The sequence below is a fragment of the Vigna radiata genome, unplaced genomic scaffold, assembly GCF_000741045.1.
Source record: "Vigna radiata var. radiata cultivar VC1973A unplaced genomic scaffold, Vradiata_ver6 scaffold_161, whole genome shotgun sequence".
NCBI lineage: Eukaryota > Viridiplantae > Streptophyta > Magnoliopsida > Fabales > Fabaceae > Vigna > Vigna radiata.
This window is the reverse complement of record NW_014542362.1, coordinates 20,194-37,738: the sequence shown is the minus strand read 5'-3', so window position 1 is coordinate 37,738 and position 17,545 is coordinate 20,194. Positions and strand designations below refer to the sequence as shown.

Genomic DNA, 17,545 nt, shown 5'->3' with positions numbered 1-17,545 from the left:
TTGATGCATCAAACACAAGAGATTGCAAAATATGGAGAATATAATAGTTATGTGAGCCTATGGTTGTGATTGATGAGAAAAGCGTAAGCTCAAGTTCATATAAATAGGAAACTTGGGGGAAAATGAAACGAAAGTACAGTTTGGTATCTTAAAAGCACGTCTGAATTTATTTAGCTTTTCGAGGGAATCGGAGTTAAGTTCAGTCTCTGGGTCTTCCAACTTTAGGTAATCGAAAGGTTCTTGCTAAATGCATGCTTTCTTAAAAGAATTATCGTCAAAAACTTTCATTGAGATCTTACATATGAATTTTCTTGAAAATATTGAAGAACTAGTTTATATAAAAAAATCTTTAATTTAAATATAACTATGCTATTCGTATTAAATTCATATAATGAAAAGGTTTTGAAAGAAATTATATTTGAGATGTTCTATAGCATAATGATTAAAATGTCTTTTCATCTAATTCATCTGAGGAGCTGTAAAGTTGTTATAATCATTACTCTGATAAAATGTAAAGTTTCTATTGATAAAAAGATTTTACTTCTGTCGTTGGGAAGAAAGATAGTCGAAAAATTATGTGCGATGATTCACATCCTTCAAAATTTATATTACCATTGTATAACTATTTTATCAAATTTTTATTTAATAATTTTATCAAATATTTTTGTTATTATTATTATAAGTTGTTAAATGGTTGTAACATTGAATATTACTGTTAAAATATTGTTTTTCAAACAAATATAACATTAATCTTATAAATTAAAATTTAGAATAAATGCAGAATAGATATCGCATTAATCTCAATGAAATATAATTCAGACAAAAGTGGAGATGTATTAACAGATAATCCTTTCAACTTACAATTGAAGAGTTGTGTTTCTTGATTGGATAATAATAATCATTATAAGGACTTTAATTTACTTAACACTGTACGTCTTCTGAGATGTTATTAAAAGCAATATAATTCCCATTGAACAAATGATAAATAAAAAAATAACTAAAACTATGATACAATAAACCTATAAGATGGTTGATTGAAGAAATATCATCTATTGACCACTTTACATAATTTCCTGAATTTGAATTTGTTGATCTCATTGCAATGTGTAATTGTGGTAAATGATTTAGGTGTCATTCTAAGACACATGTGTCACAACTAACATAATTAATTACATTATAAAAGTTATATTTCTGAATATCCATATATTATCATTAATTATCTCAATTAAACAATTTTTATTTTTAAGAATGAAAATAATGATAACCTTCTTACAATAAGTTAAAAGTACAATGTGTAGTTAAAAAGATTATTTTCGTTATTATGATTCAGGGTGGATTAGGGTGAAAATTTTAGAATTTGTGTACAAAGTCAGCAAGGTTTATAATAAATGAAAGTGGATAATGCTTTTAATTATACATGGATGAAAAAATTAGGTTAAAGAATTTTTTAAGTCTAACTTTGTTAGAGTAATATTCAACATTTACTATTGACTATTAATATAATTTCGTAACTTAAATTACTTGACAACCAATGGATATTTCATAAATAATGATTGGAGATATTAAAAGAAGGATGATAAGTTTTATCACTCATATTTAACAAAAAAATGAGAAACAATATACAAAAAAGAGGTAAAAGAATATTGAGGTATTGAGAACTTTGAAATGTGTCCACATTCATAATTCAGGATGTATTAAAAAAAAACTTCAATGTTAATTTGGTGTTCATATATTAGCTTAGTTGTAGATGATAGTTTAAAAGAGTCTCACAATAACTAGTATTAAAAATATTATTAGATTTGTAAGATCTTCACTAAAAAATAGTGAAGTTTAAAGAGTGCATAGAATTTTAATGTTATCACAAGATAAAACTCTACGTATAGTTTATAAAACAAGCTTTGTTCTTATACATAAAAATGTTTATGGTATTTTTATACTATATAAGGTAGCAAAATATTGCATTTTTGGTAAATTTATAAGGTATATTGGAAATAAAAGTGAAAGTGTTGGTTTATTACTTTGCTATTTGTGGTTATTATTTTTTCATTAGGATTAAATTATGTTTCCAAAATTATAACAATAAGGTTATATTATATTATGTGTATTCATGGTTTGTTTTGACTGTTAAAATATATAATACAAAGTTGGATGTTTTTTATATTGGCGATTTGCTTTTAATTTTTTATAGGAAATAAAAATGTGGATTTCATTACTGTTACTGTTTCTATTGTTTGTAATTAAAGTGGGAAAAACGTGTTATTGTATTATTTGGCATGTGCAGCGTTATGGATTTTGCTTTGGTGCATAGTTTTTTTTTTTAATTAAATGAAGTATGAAATGTTGTATAATATATTGTATATTTTTGTTTATGCGATGGTTTTAGTATAAATTATAGTTATATTTTAAGGAAAATACAGTTGGGTTATTATAATTTATATTGTATATGATAATATATTTGTTTATATTTAGTAGTTTATAGAAGTTAACTATTATATAATAATATTGTATAAGAATTTTGACATTTGCGGGTTTGATTTTCTTACTTATATAGTATTTAGTAACATCTTGACAGGCGTTACATTACATAAACGTAATAAAGATGTTTTATGAATAAAAGTACAAAAGTAATTTGTTGCATTACAGGAAAAAGGGAATCACTCCTTATAAGGAAGAAACAAAATAGAACCAAAAACGAACAAGCTAAACTAAATTAGAAACTAAAGTCAACCTAGCTAACACATTTCCAATAAGATTCAAGCTACGATGACCTATGCCAGGATGAATGAAATTGATATGCGATCAACTTAAGTCCAGTGCAGGTTTGGATTGACCTGATTTAGTCCTAACATAAGTAAAGTTGAGTTATGTTAGAATTGTTATTTGTCAAAACCAAGAAAGGGAGGGGGTTTGGTTTCTTGATAAAAGTTTATACTTTAAATTTTCCAAATCAAAATCAGAGTTATAATAAATAATTTTTTTTAATAGAAATATTTAAATCAAGAGAGTAGAAAAAGAGAGAATTGCACAAATTATTTTATACTATTATTATATTTTTTTTTTCCAGTTGCTAATCACTCTTAAAAGAGATTAACGAATCACTAAAAATAAATTGGAATTACAAATAAGAGTAAGAACAATTTAGGAAAGAAAATACCTTTCTTGAAATAAAAAAAAAAGAAAAAAGATGAAAAACATCTCCATTAAAATTCATAAGGGATGAACATCTCCTCTGAGTCCCACAAAGGATGAAGACACTTCTCTTTAGTCACACAAGAAATAAAGAAACACCTTCCTTGAATCTACAAGAAATGAACACATCATTTGAATCTACAAAAAATTAACAATTTTACCAAGCAACAACAACACTCAATCACTCAAGATGACATTTCATGAAAGTTATCGCTCTACTTACACTAGGTTCTCAAAGCTTTTTTCATACAGAGTTGTAACCTAACTCTTATTTTCAAATGAAAGCCTACCACTTTATTTATAAAGTTTATTTTCAACATTTGGTTAAGAAAATGAAAATCCATGTTATAATTGTCGTCAATAATTGATTATTATTAAGAGCATATTTTTTAAAATAATTTCACTATGCAATAATCAATTATAGTAAGTAATGATTATCAACATATGAAAAAAGTTGTTTTTTCATAACTGTTTCATTGTTGCTACTTTGTGACTCTTAAGACTTAGCCTAAAATACTTTAATAACTATTAGAAAAGTATTACAAAGGCAAAACATTACAACAAACAAAATACTACAAGTCTTCCAAATATTCAATGGCTTGTATTTTATCTTTGGATCAATATCATCATCAAAATAAAATTTATGAAGAAGAATGCTCAACATATTATTCTTTTGTCGATAAGTCGACTTTGTCTAATCAAGCGAAGTTGACCCTGACTTAGGCCTAGGGTAAGTCGAGTTGACTTGGGTTAAGATCGAGTTGAGTCACCTAGAACCAAGTCTAAGTTAAATCGAGCTTGGATTGTGGCAAGTCGATTTGGGCACAAGTCAAGCCATGTTAGCCTCGACCAAGGTTAGCCGAATAAGCTCATAAACTTGTCAAGCTAAATCAGTTTGGACCTAAGTCAAAGTGAGTCGACCTAGGCTCAAGTCGATTTGGGTAAACTTAAGTTAAGCGAAGTCAATCAAGGCCAAATTAAGCTTAGTTAGTCCAAGTTCAATTCAAGGTGAGTTATCCCAAGCTTAACTTAAGCCAAGTATGGCCCATGTTGAACCAAGTTATCCCGAGCCTAATTCGAGTCTAGTTAGTCCGATCCTAGGTAAAACTGAGTTAGGGGCCTCATTTGATCAAGTTAGGATAAGTCCATGTTCATTTTAGTTGAGACTAGCTCACGTTTAGCTAGTTGGGCTAGGCTCAAGTTGTTTCTTATCCAATCAAGACTAGATTGATCCGAGCCTAATCAAAACCACTTCAAGACTAACCTAATGAAGACTATGTTGAGTTGAACTCATGTTAAGTAAAATCCTCCTAGGCCTAGGTAAAGTTGAGTTGACTCAATGATAAGTAAAAACGAGTTAGCTTGTGTCTTGTTCAATTGAGATAATCTGAGCATATATTAAGTGGAATTTATTGATCTAAATTGAGTAAAGCTTAGAGGGGATAAATATGGATCATGTCATGTCAGTCTAAACCAACTTAAGTTTGTGTTTGACCGATACATTAAGCTTATATTAAATTAAGATGATTGAGTTAATCTTACATCAAGTCAATTAGATCATTCTCATGTCAGATTTAATATAATTGACAAAATAGATTTAGTTTAGATTTAATCCAATTTAAATTGGGTTGGACAAATCAGAATCAATGTGATATATATAGTTAAAATGATATTAGATTTTAAATCAATTTGTTTTAATTTAATACGAATTGGATCTAAACTAAATTTTAAAAATTGAAATAATCACCTTCCTTTATAAATAATCGATGTTGAGAGACTTAGATAAGTGTCAATATCTTAAATTAAAAATAATGTAACTTTTATCTTTTATAACTCTTGAAAAAAAAAACTTTTTAAAAGTTTTACACTTGTTAAAAATGTATTTAAAATTTTTTTAATTATATATTTGAAAATATTCTTCAAATTTATATTTGAATTTTTTTCAAATTATATTAAAATAATTTAAAATTATTTTTTAATAGTTTCATATTGTTCAACATGAAAACAACATAATAAATTTTATTATTATGGAATAAACTTTTGAAATATATTATAATCTATTTCAAATTACTTTTATAAAGATCCAAACTTTTCAATATCACAATTTGATGTCATCTTAAAAAAATAAAATAACTTTGAAGTCATCTTACTTAATTTTAAAACATTTCACTATATTCTATGCAATTAAATTAAGATATTGAATATGATCACACATTATAAAAATATGTAATTGTTCTAGTAATGCCAAAGCTTAATAAAAGAACTAAAGTATCTAACAATGCATGTTATAATTAAATAAAATAAAAAGATCTTCATGCATACAAAGATAAAAGTTGATATAGCTAGGATCACATGATGATATCAATTGTCATACATATGATGAAAGGTAAACGGATTGAATCATCGTGATATCTAGATTGATGTGCTCTTAAGTATAAAGAGTTAATCCCTGATCATGATTTAGTTCTTGACTTAATGATAAATACTCAATCTAATATTACATGTTTACTGTAACTTAAACATATCGTGAAAAAAAGGTGAATTATTCATATAAAAATAATTAAATACTTATATAACAATTTTTTTTATAAAGTTTTCAAAATATTTAACTTGTAAATATTTTATTACATTCTTGGCAACACATTTTTAGAAAGTACAAAAGGTTAAAAAAGAATTTTTATTATTATGGTGTAATGGGGGAGGTGTACGAAGCAATTGTGGACGGTGCCAAAAGCATTTGGAGTGACTTAATTGATAGTTGATGGGCCAGACAAAAAATTCAAAAGTTAAGAAAATTGCAGTCAACTCCGAAAGAGGTCATAATAAAAAAGACGCGTTTTGAGAGATGATTGTTATTAAAGTCAAACGCACGTCTCTTTTGAAGAACAGGAGAAGAACAGGAAGAACAAAAGCAACACAATCTAATCTTAATCTACTCTACCCAACAAGCCAAGAACTTCAGGTTCCATGTTGTTGTTGGACACATAAAAGTGTTACTCAGAACCAATCAACACAACCCATTTCCTGTTCTTTCTTCTGTTCATCCCACCCACACATTTCAATGGAAAACCCAACATCAACACCCTCAGATTCTCTCACTTCTACCCTTTGCAACTCAATCCAAGCACTGGGGCGTGGCTTTGATGTCACATCTGATTTCCGCCTTCTATACTGCAAAGGGGCACCTGGCTCCAGACTCGTCTACCTTGATGAGGAACATGCCACCGATCTTGTTCTTTCTCGTACTCTAGTTCTTCCAAATGTCCCTTCTGACATTTGTTGCTTCCCGGGCCAGAGTTCTATGGAGAAGATCCCTGTCTGCACCTTCCATGAGGTGATTTGTTTTTGCAAGTTGTCGCGTTTGCTAGATTTTGATGGGGAGTAGTAGTTAATGCAGGGTTTCCCTTTTATCTCTCCATGTAGCTCCTTTTTTCTTTGCTATTATGTTCATTTTATTTTTTGCTTTTGGGAGAGTATGTTTGATGGGAAAACTTGCAATGACAGTGCTGTTACACTGTTCCTAGTTTCATGAGATAGAGATTATGGTGAATCTTTTCTGAATTGTATTTTCTTTTTGGCAAATCTTGGGCCTGTAGTTATGTAAATTGCATATATTAAGTGGTGCCAGGGATTAATTTGTGATCTAGGGTAACGTTATGAAAATCTTGTCAGGGAGTTGGTCAAAACGTGCACTTTAAAACGATAAGGCCTATTTCGTTACTTGAAAAAAATGGACCATTTAGTTATAGCTTTGGATGCATTTTATATGCAGTTGAATGCTTTCCCATCATCAGCAAGGCACATTTTATCTTACAACCTTGTCATATTTCTACTATGGTCCTCTTAGTGGCACTAATTTTTCGAACTAGCATCTCAGCTCTAGATGCTGTTGAGATACTTCTAAAGATTATTCAAAGGATAGAATACAATTCTTTTTGGTGGATAAAAAAATTGAATTCATCTTTAAATCCTCAATTAGCTGAAGAATGATGTAGCAAATTATTCCAAAATATGGGAATCATGTTGAGATACTTCTAAAGATTATTCAAAGGATAGAATACAATTCTTTTTGGTGGATAAAAAAATTGAATTCATCTTTAAATCCTCAATTAGCTGAAGAATGATGTAGCAAATTATTCCAAAATATGGGAATCATATTGTAGTTGACAAGTTGGGAATTGGGATTTTTGTACTCTACTAGTAGAAGCTGTTTCAAGACAGCTTCTTTAAAACATATTGCAGATTTAGCTTTTCTAAAAATTGTGGTTCACTTACAACATCAAATGAACTGTAGTTCGTAATTTGAAGATTCCTTTGAGCAGCCTTTTCCAGTGCTGATCTTAATTTTCCTTGGAATTGATGATTAGTGGAATAAATTACGTTGATAAGATTGCTGTGGTTGTGTTGTGTAATATCTAATATCTCATGTTGGCTGTAAGCTGCAGGTTAACTGTAGTTTGGACTGTCGTAAAACATTTTGGATGGGAAGAATCACTGTACAAGTGCAATCTGCTTTATTTGAGTTGTCTTCAAACATATGGAATATAAGAAATTCCTTCTTTTCAATTTTCTTTTGTTTGTAACTTGTCAAAGATCTCATCCGAGATAAGATAGATGAACTATAGCTATAGTTGGTGTAGGAGCTATATTTTTCACAGACTATGTTATACTTGCATATTATAAACTTTGTGCCATGTTTCAACAAAATCTCACCATCTTTCTCTTTACTGTATTTGATATTTGGTTTTCCAGATGGCAAAATGTTTCAATGAGAAGTCAGGCCTGGCAGAAAAATTTCCTCTAGGAAGCTTCAATTCAATGTTCAATTTTACTGGCTCCTGCATTGTCGATGCACCAGCCACGAAATCCCTTGCCATGGTTGGGTATTTCATTCGACTGTTTGAAGTTAAACTCACCAATCCAAATTTAGTCTTGAATGAAGAAATTAGGCGTTCTGTTCCTCATTCTTGGGATCCAGCATCCTTGGCAAGGTAACCATGTTTTATTGTTTGCTGTAAATAAGGTTTATTCAGTTGGTACTTTATTATAGAAAATGGTTTTGATTTGGTATTTTTGAGTATTTAAAATTATGTTTGTTCGGTATTTTTGAATACTGAGAATTTTTTTAAGTAGATTTTATGCATACACACATACTACCAAATATACACTTGTGCCAGGTTTCACTTCTTGCATTAAAGCGAAGGAAAAATGTTTTTTTGACATAGTTATTAGTAGTGGACAATAGTGCTGTTATCTTGGGTAGCTCTTTCCAGTCCTGGCCTTTTAGGCCCTATTTTGATTAGATTTTCTTTCCAACTTACTTTAGTAATTCTAAATCCTAAAACTTTCTTTGGAAATCGATACTAATGCATTACTGAAGTTGTGATTACCATTTCAACTGTTAAATGCATTTGCCGCTGCCTCCCAATATTTTATGTACTGGACACAGAAATTTATCTAGTTGTGGTACAATAACCGTAAAGATTGTACAAGCCAGTTTTGTAATTTGACTTGTATATTTTTTGTTAGATTTGATGTGCAGGGACAAGTACTAATACAAATTTTCTTTCCTTTCGTCTCAGTTTTATTGAGAATTATGGTACCCATATTGTTACATCAGCAACAATTGGTGGGAGGGATGTCATATATGTCAGGCAGCACCAATCATCTAGTTTGTCTGCCTCAGACATTGAGAACTATGTGAAGGACATTGGAGATGATAGGTTTCACGATGGAAAGAATATATCTGGTTCTGGTCCTTTAAAATACAAGGAGAAGGTTTGTATAAGAAATGCCTTTTTCCCATTATTACCCACCAAGCACATAGTGTTTTTGTACCTGTAATTATGTGTTCAATTTCTTCTTTATGCAAATTAGGTTCTGGCACATTTGTTGGTTCATTTTTTTTTTCTCACTACTGCACTCTCTATCTCATTGGCAACTTTTTAGTCACTAATTTCTTGCTGCAGGATGTTACTGTCATTTTTAGGAGGAGAGGCGGGAATGATCTTGAGCAAAATCACTCTAAATGGGTGGAGACTGTAAAACTGGCACCAGATATCATTAACATGACATTTACTCCCATTGTTTCTCTTCTTAAAGGAGTACCTGGGGTTAACCATTTGACACGTGCCATTGATTTATATCTTGAATGTAAGTTCTAATCCAAATATTAAATATTAAGAATGGTGTTAACTTAATTTGTTGGTTATAATAAGTATTCAAAGGTAATGCACTCTGTGACTTATATACAAGCTGTTAAATACATAAACTTTGTCAAAACACATCTAGATTTACTTAAATGCCTTAAATTGGTAAACACTCAGGGCATGTTAGTTTGTCTAAATATACATCAATGCCTCAATCAGTAACTATATGTTTCCAATAAAGTTTAAGTAAAATAAATATTCTAGAAAACTCACCAAATAATAACTAAATCTTATGCCACCAAGTGAGGTATTAGAATCAATTAATGCCTTTGGGCATAACAATCCAATAGTTCAGTAAAGCTATTTAAACAAGGTGTTTTTATTGGTTTATTGGTCTCTCCCAATGTTTTCTTCATTCAAGATCAGCTATCTTCAGTTTGATCCATTTTGTTCATTGGAGAGATTTCTTAACCTAAACCAAAACAGAAAAGTTTAAAATATTAAATAAGTAAATTTTAAAAGAAACAACTTGGGGATAATTTGATGACTTTTACATTTTAGATATGCTGCTCCCTGGTGACCTGCCAGTGATGGATATTTATTAAATTCATTCAAATTAGTCTTTTTTAAGCTATTCATTGCTTAAATTGAGTACCAGATCATGATGGAGATTTAATAATATTAAGATGATGGATATAGCTTTCATGAAGACAACATTTTGAAGACTTTCTCTCTTGCCTGTGTATATGATGTAGTCCTATATGAAAATTTACTTGTGGAAATTTGAAAATTGTCATTTTCCTATATTTCTTTACTTGTACGTCCATATATATACAGGGTTTCTACCTGCATTGTTAGAATTTTGTAGTAATTGTTTTTCGATTCAGTGAATCAAAAGACTAGCTATAAATACACAGACTAGCTAAAAATAGACTTGAAATCTAAGGACATTCACATCTGACATGATTTCAAGACAAGTCTGACAAATAATACTGAAAAAATATAGCTGTATGTTTTTGGCTGTTTGATATAGTGTAGATAATTCACATGTCTGCTATATCCACCAGACAAACCACCCATCGAAGATCTACAGTATTTCTTGGATTTCCAGATAGCTCGAGTTTGGGCACCTGAGCAGAGTAATCTACAAAGAAAGGAACCTGTCTGTCCATCCCTCCAGTTCAGTTTGATGGGACCAAAACTTTTTGTTAGTTCAGATCAGGTAATTTTAACTAAGCTTGATTGAACTCATCCAAATTAGAGGGCGTGTAGAAGAGCTTCTGTGGAGCTTATTTTAGCTTACGAGTGTGCCTTATAAGTTATGACCTTCCTATATGTTCTATTTGACTTAGTTGAATAAGCTTCGTAGAGAACCTTGTCAAAATAACTTTTTTTTTTTTCTTGAAAGCTCATTTCAGTTAAGTTTCACGGTCACAAGCATATGAGTAAATTCTCATGTAGTAAGTTCCTTTTGTGTAAGTACTAAAATAAGTTATTTTCCGAAAGATGCTTATTCACAAGTTTCTTATGCAAAATATTCGTGGAAGTCTTAAAACTGACTTTCTATTCATAATGGAGAGAATTAAAGCTATTTATCAAGATGGCTCAGATTCCCCTGAGATCTACTGATAGTATTGCTGACAATAGTATTACTATCTTTAATAGTAGCAATAGTTTTCCACAATTAATGCTATTTAATAATACAACAAACAGTTCTAAATATTTATGGTATGACTTGATATGCAGGTAACAGTTGGACGCAAGCCTGTGACTGGACTGAGACTGGGTCTAGAAGGCAACAAACAAAATCGACTTGCAATTCATCTGCAACATTTTGTCTCCCTCCCAAAAAATCTTCTACCTCACTGGGACACACACGTGGCCATAGGTGCTCCCAAGTGGCAAGGTCCGGAAGAACAAGACAGCCGTTGGTTTGAACCGATCAAATGGAAGAACTTCTCTCATGTAAGTACTGCACCAATTGAGTATACTGAAACTAGTATTGGAGACCTCTCTGGTGTTCATATTGTCACTGGAGCTCAGCTTGGTGTGTGGGACTTTGGAGCCAAAAACGTGTTACATCTCAAGCTCCTCTTCTCCAAAGTACCAGGTTGTACGATAAGACGGTCTGTTTGGGATCATAACCCCTCCACTCCTTCTGCTGCACAGAGGCCTGATTCTTCATCATCATTGACAAAGAAAGGCTCTGATGACAAAAAGGAGGATACTTCAACTCACATAGGAAAACTGGCTAAAATTGTGGACACGACAGAAATGTTTAAGGGGCCTCAAGATATTCCTGGCCATTGGTTAGTCACAGGGGCTAAGCTTGGAGTGGAAAAAGGGAAAATTGTACTGAGGATAAAGTACTCTTTACTTAACTACTGATTGGTTTTTTCTTCTTTTATTGTTTTGTTATTTTCCCCCTCCTTTCCAGCAGAAACTGTAGTCTAGCATTCTTTTGCACAGAAAATCTTTTGAATTGCTTTTTAAGTAGATTTGTTTATCACTCAGCAGCTTAGTTGATATACTTTGAACTCAATTTTGTTTATTTATTGTACATAGTGATATTGTTGACTGATGTTCACATTTTCTTATATATTATACCTTTTCCGCCGGAGGACTTGGATTATTTTGTTGACTAGCAGACATGAAGAAAGAAAAGGGAAAAAGCTTTGCATCAGTGAAAAGTCTTGTGAATTTTGATTGGATAAAAGTCTCTCTGGGTGTGAACTAATAGGAAGTTATCTAATATTTGTTTTTTCTGATTATCATTTGAGTTCCATTTTTTTTTTTAATTCAATCCAAAATAAAAGCATGTTTTTCTTTAGCTACGTATCCTTGTTTTAGTTATCTAATTACAATTATTAGATGCATTTGAATCCAATTACAGCTATGATGTGCGGTATGCACAAATATACAAAATTGCTATTTTCTGAATTAATCATATATATGCAGTATGCTATAACATGGGACTTTACCCATCCATTATCAAGTTTTCATACCTTCATTTTAATTAATACAATCTCATAATCAACTTAATCATCAGTAAAAAAAAATATAATTTATTAATTATAGGATTAACCAAATGTCAAGTGTATAAAATCGACTAAGCTGATATATAATTACTTCGTATGAATAATATAGTTATGTTGTTTTACATACTAGAAAATAAAATATAAATAGAGAAAACATTTTTTTTTAAACTCGGTAGTATTAAGAAATGATGAAAGGTTATATCATTATAGTTGAAGTTTTATTTATTCCTGTATTATAATCTCTAAGGTTTTTCATGCTTGAAAAAGAGCTGTTTTAAGAGTTACTATATTTACCATTTAATATAAAACCATATATTAATGATAAAACCATCTATTATTCTCCTTAATTTGTTTTCAGCAATAAATTTATTTAAATTTACGAGTAACTATACACTGCTAAAAAAATTTAGTAATATTTCATCCGTCGGTACAAAAGAATAATTTAAATATACTCCCATTTGATTATAAATTGTTTTCTTGCAATAAAGTTGTTAACTTTTGTAATACTTTTTTACATTGATAATAACATGAAAGAAAAACACACAACTCAAAGGGAGTAATTTTCTATAAAAATTAAAAGTAAAATCATAAAATTTCTAGGATAGAAAAATAAATAAATTTTTTATAAAATTAAAAAGTTTAATTTTGGTCCCTCTTTTTTTTTCAAAAGTTCACTTTAGTCCTATCTTTCGCAAAAACTGTTCAAGTTGGTCCTTTTTGATAACGGCGTTAAGTTCACTAACGGTAGAGCTGCCAGGTGTGTAATGTTTGATGATGTGACATTGTAATTTGTTTTAAAAAAAATATATAATGATGACGTGTAAATGAATATAATTAGGGTTGGATTAAAAAAGGAATTAGTGGTAATTAGGGTCAGAAGATTGAGATTCAATTTGGGGTAATTCGATTTGGAACCAATTTTACAATTGGGATTGAAATTGGGGTTAGTTTAGGGTTCGCCAGCGAAGGGAGTGGTGGATGGAAGCCATGACCTTGGGGTAGTTGGGGGAAGTGGATGTTGGAGGAGAGGGAGAAGGCGTGGCGGTTGAGGAGGTCGATGTAGAGGGCGTAGGCGGCGGGGTGGAGGTGGCGGTGGGGGAGGACGCGGGTGGAGAGGAGGGAGAGGGCGAGCAAGGGAGGTTTGAGGATGAAGACGTGAGAAATCTTTCCTATGCGGAGGCGCTGCTCGCAGATTGGAGAATGTCGCGTTTAGGGTTTCGCTCTCACAATGAGGATGCGAGGAAGGAGATGGTTTCACGTTTATGGGTTTTGTTTGGTTTCTGGTTTTCTGCGTTTCAGGTTGAGACGCGAGGAGCTTCGCGTGATGAAGATGGTAATTCTGCAGATGCCATGGAGGAGGTTTTGTTGTGTTCGGTGGCTTGAACAAGCAAAAGCAATGGCGGCACAGTGATGATGCGATGGTGGACTAGGTGGCATTCTGCGTCATGGCGGAGTTTGTCTGAGTTTTAGGTGATAAACGAGAACGATGGTAGTGGTGCTGTGTTTGGGAGATTGAGAGAGTGGTGGTGGAGGCGTGTTAATCCGTTGGGAGGACGACTCTGCAGTGGAGATTTGCGTTTTTGGCAAGGAAGATGGAGGCCGAGGGAGATGGTTATTTCGGCGAGAGACTTTCGGAGGCGGCAGCGCCGGGAGGCAAACCTCTCTGGTGGTCCCTCCTTTTTTAATCCAACCCTAATTATATTCATCTACACGTCATCATTATATATTTTTTTTAAAACAAATTACAATGCCACATCTTCAAACATTACACACCTGACAACTGTGCCGTTAGTGAACTTAACGCCCTTACCAAAAAGGACCAACTTGAACAGTTTTTGCGAAAGGTAAAAATAAAGTGAACTTTTGAAAAAAAAAGGAGAGACTACTTTGAACAAACCCTCCCAAAGGAAGGTATTAAACCAAATTAAAACTAGTTAATTTATATAAATTAAGTTCTGATTTTTTTTTTTTAACTCATACATAAAGAACCTTTTAACTTATATAAAAAAAATACTTTTAATTATTTATTTTCTTATTTTTCTTATATCATGAAAAAAAATGTGTTCCGTAATTATATATCTAATTACTGATCTAGACAGTAATACAAGTAATTTGCCGGCTAGCTAGCTAACTCTATTTGTAATTGTTTCAAACACGATGGCTTGAAGTAACAAGTGGGGTTGTGCTATACCCTACCTCAAAAAATAATCAACAAATGAAATAATTGGAATTTAATTTTCATCACCATCATTGAAGTTTATATATTGTATGATATGTCAATATCTGTTGGCACTCTTTTAGATTTTATGTAAAATGCAAGAACAAACTTTAATGTGTTTATTGCTCAGTCAGTGTTACTAAACAATTTGTCTTCAGCCAAATGTTTATTTTTTAATAAACACTCTCCAAAGTATTCTATATTTTAACCTTGAGTGTGTGCCAACTATTCAGACAGTGCCTTGGAGTTGTTCAAGAAAGGTGGGAAAAGAGTTAAATAGAAACACTCCAACGTTGGGAAACTCTTGGATGGTTTCCTTGTCTTTTTCTTGCTGAGAGTTGCTTTGCGACATGCATCCATCATCCTGACTGATTCAGAGTGTTAGCTAAAGTTCAACTGTTGAAATCTATGATGAAAAAATCTATGATGCAGAGATACTTTAGTTTATGTAATGTATCTATGTTCAACATACGTATGTATTCAATCTTTAGTATATTTTCATAGGATAGGCATTTTGTACTCGTCATTTTGCATCTTGCTGATGGCAATTGAAAACTACCTTCGAATCTTCATGTTCTTGAGACGGCGAATTCCATGCAGCTCAATTTCGCAATCAACCAAAAACAGTGCATTCTGCAGAACTGGTCATTACAAAATGAATGACAGTGACCTTATTAATTATGAGGCCTTTGGAGTGTGCATAATTATCCTTTACTCATACATTGCTTAATTAGTTGGATCATGAATGTATATATAAGGGAAGAGAAGGGTCTTTCCATGCTGTATTTTACTATACACTACTTCCATTTCTTTTGAATTGGCTATTAAAAAATTTTCATCAGACTCATGGTACTATTTTTGCTTTGTTTACTACTACATGCATGAACCGATTTCTAGTTTCTTGCATGCATATTCATCTCATGTCTTCATTTGCAAGCAGGAAAATCGAGTTGCTGATGGGAATGTAGAGAGGATGCAGCGGGAGGGAGAAGATCAGCTGGTGGTTGAGGGAAAAGTTGATTGGAAAGGAAGAAAAGCTTTGAAACACAAACATGGAGGGATGAAGGTTTCATTGCTGATAATTGCAGCATATGGTATGGAGAACATGGCAACTCTGTCACTAGCAGTGAACTTGGTATCATACTTCAATCAAAACATGCATTATGAACTAGCAGATGCAGCTAACAATGTGACCAATTACATGGGTGTTAGTTACATGCTCTCCCTTGTGGTGGCCCTTCTTGCTGACACTTGGATTGGCAGATACAAAGCCGTTGTCATTTCTGGATTCTTCGAGTCTTTGGTAAACTATCTCAACACTCTTTTTCAGTGATTCAACACAACGGAGTAATATTTATTAAGTGAATTGTGTTGTAGGGACTGGCATTGCTTACAATACAGGCACACAAGGCTAGCATAGAGTCACCGGTTTGCAACGTGTATGTGAAAGGTGGAGGTTGTGAAAAGGTCAGTGGGAAGCTAGAAGCTTTTCTCTTCATAGGGCTCTACTTGTTGGCCTTTGGCAGTGCAGGTGTGAAAGCTTCCTTGCCCTCACATGGTGCTGATCAGTTTGATGAGAGAGATCCCAAAGAAGCAATGCAAATGTCCAACTTCTTCAACTGTCTCTTCTTAGGAATCTGCATTGGTGGTGCAGTCAGCTTAACGTTTAATGTCTATATAGAAAACAATAATGGCTGGGTCTGGGGCTTCGGAATCTCCACAGCTGCTATTGTTTTCGGCACCATAATCTTTGCCTTAGGGTTACCACTATACCGAATTCATGTTGCACGCATAACAAACGGAATCATGGAGATAATACAGGTCTACGTTGCTGCAATTCGCAACAGAAACCTTCCCTTTCCTGCAAATCCTAGCCAACTATATGAGATTGATAAGGACAAAGAAGCTGCAGTAGAAATAGAGTATCAACCTCATACAGATATTTACAGGTTCAATCCCACTTCATTTCTAAAATTAGTAATAGTTGATGCTTCTTCTGGCTGCTATATTGTATATAGCTAGTTTTAAACACATGAAATTTCCTTTGCACAGGTTCTTGGACAAAGCAGCCATCCAAAGGAATTCTGATGTTGAAGCCGAGAATCAAAAGACTCCAAACCCATGGAAACTATGCAGAGTGACACAAGTGGAAAATGCCAAAATCATTCTGAGCATGCTCCCTATATTCTGCTGCTCAATAATAATGACACTTTGCTTAGCACAACTCCAAACCTTCTCTATTCAACAAGGCACCACCATGAACACCAGGATCGCCAAGCATTTTCACATCCCACCTGCATCCATACCAATCTTCCCAGTTGTCTTCTTAATAATTTTTGTCCCTTTCTATGATCGCATCTGTGTGCCCTTTCTAAGCAGATTCACTGGTATCTCCACTGGGATCACGCACTTGCAGCGCATAGGAGTTGGCCTAATACTCTCATCCCTCTCCATGGCAATTGCAGCAATCATAGAGGTGAAGAGGAAAGGAGTTGCAAGAGACAACAACATGCTTGATGCATTTCCAGTACTGCAGCCATTGCCATTGAGCATATTCTGGCTTTCTTTTCAGTATTTTGTATTTGCCATAGCTGACATGTTTACCTACGTAGGACTTCTTGAGTTTTTCTATTCAGAGGCACCAAAAAACCTTAAATCCACATCTACATGCTTTCTGTGGTGCGCCATGGCCGTTGGCTATTTTCTGAGCTCCATAATGGTGAAAATCGTGAATAGAGCAACCAAGAATATTACTGCAAGTGGAGGCTGGTTAGCAGGGAACAATATTAACAGAAACCATCTGAACTTATTCTACTGGTTACTTTCCATATTGAGCTTGATCAACTTCTTCGTCTATTTGGTCGTTTCAAAGAGGTACAAGTACAGGCCTCAACACTCTGCAGTTACTGGTGGCAGATAAAGGTTTAACTTAAATACATGATTAATGTGTA

At 32.8% G+C, this 17,545-nt stretch overlaps 2 protein-coding genes across 2 annotated transcripts; both read left to right on the top strand.

Annotated features, from left to right (window-relative positions):
- Positions 1-6,019: 6,019 nt before the first annotated feature.
- LOC106779822 (MACPF domain-containing protein CAD1) lies at positions 6,020-11,970 on the top strand. Its single transcript, XM_014668028.2, has 6 exons — positions 6,020-6,523; positions 7,942-8,180; positions 8,772-8,967; positions 9,159-9,342; positions 10,406-10,560; positions 11,085-11,970. The coding sequence occupies exons 1-6, from the start codon at positions 6,035-6,037 to the stop codon at positions 11,724-11,726; spliced, it is 1,905 nt and encodes a 634-aa protein (XP_014523514.2). The 5' UTR covers positions 6,020-6,034; the 3' UTR covers positions 11,727-11,970.
- A 263-nt stretch (positions 11,971-12,233) lies between these two features.
- LOC106779761 (protein NRT1/ PTR FAMILY 4.5-like) lies at positions 12,234-17,514 on the top strand. Its single transcript, XM_014667957.1, has 7 exons — positions 12,234-12,243; positions 13,389-13,627; positions 13,676-13,735; positions 13,847-14,029; positions 15,535-15,897; positions 15,972-16,543; positions 16,647-17,514. Exons 1-7 carry the CDS (start codon positions 12,234-12,236, stop codon positions 17,512-17,514), a joined length of 2,295 nt encoding a protein of 764 aa, XP_014523443.1.
- Positions 17,515-17,545: the final 31 nt, after the last annotated feature.

Bases quoted from the DNA above. Each gene is read 5' to 3' on its own strand.
- LOC106779761 (XM_014667957.1), top strand. The intron at 15,898-15,971 runs GTAAACTATCTC...ATTGTGTTGTAG, and splicing joins CTGGATTCTTCGAGTCTTTG to GGACTGGCATTGCTTACAAT. The intron at 16,544-16,646 runs GTTCAATCCCAC...TCCTTTGCACAG, and splicing joins CCTCATACAGATATTTACAG to GTTCTTGGACAAAGCAGCCA.
- LOC106779822 (XM_014668028.2), top strand. From the start codon at position 6,035: ATGATTGTTATTAAAGTCAAACGCACGTCTCTTTTGAAGAACAGGAGA. The intron at 8,181-8,771 runs GTAACCATGTTT...CTTTCGTCTCAG, and splicing joins GATCCAGCATCCTTGGCAAG to TTTTATTGAGAATTATGGTA. The intron at 10,561-11,084 runs GTAATTTTAACT...CTTGATATGCAG, and splicing joins TTTTTGTTAGTTCAGATCAG to GTAACAGTTGGACGCAAGCC.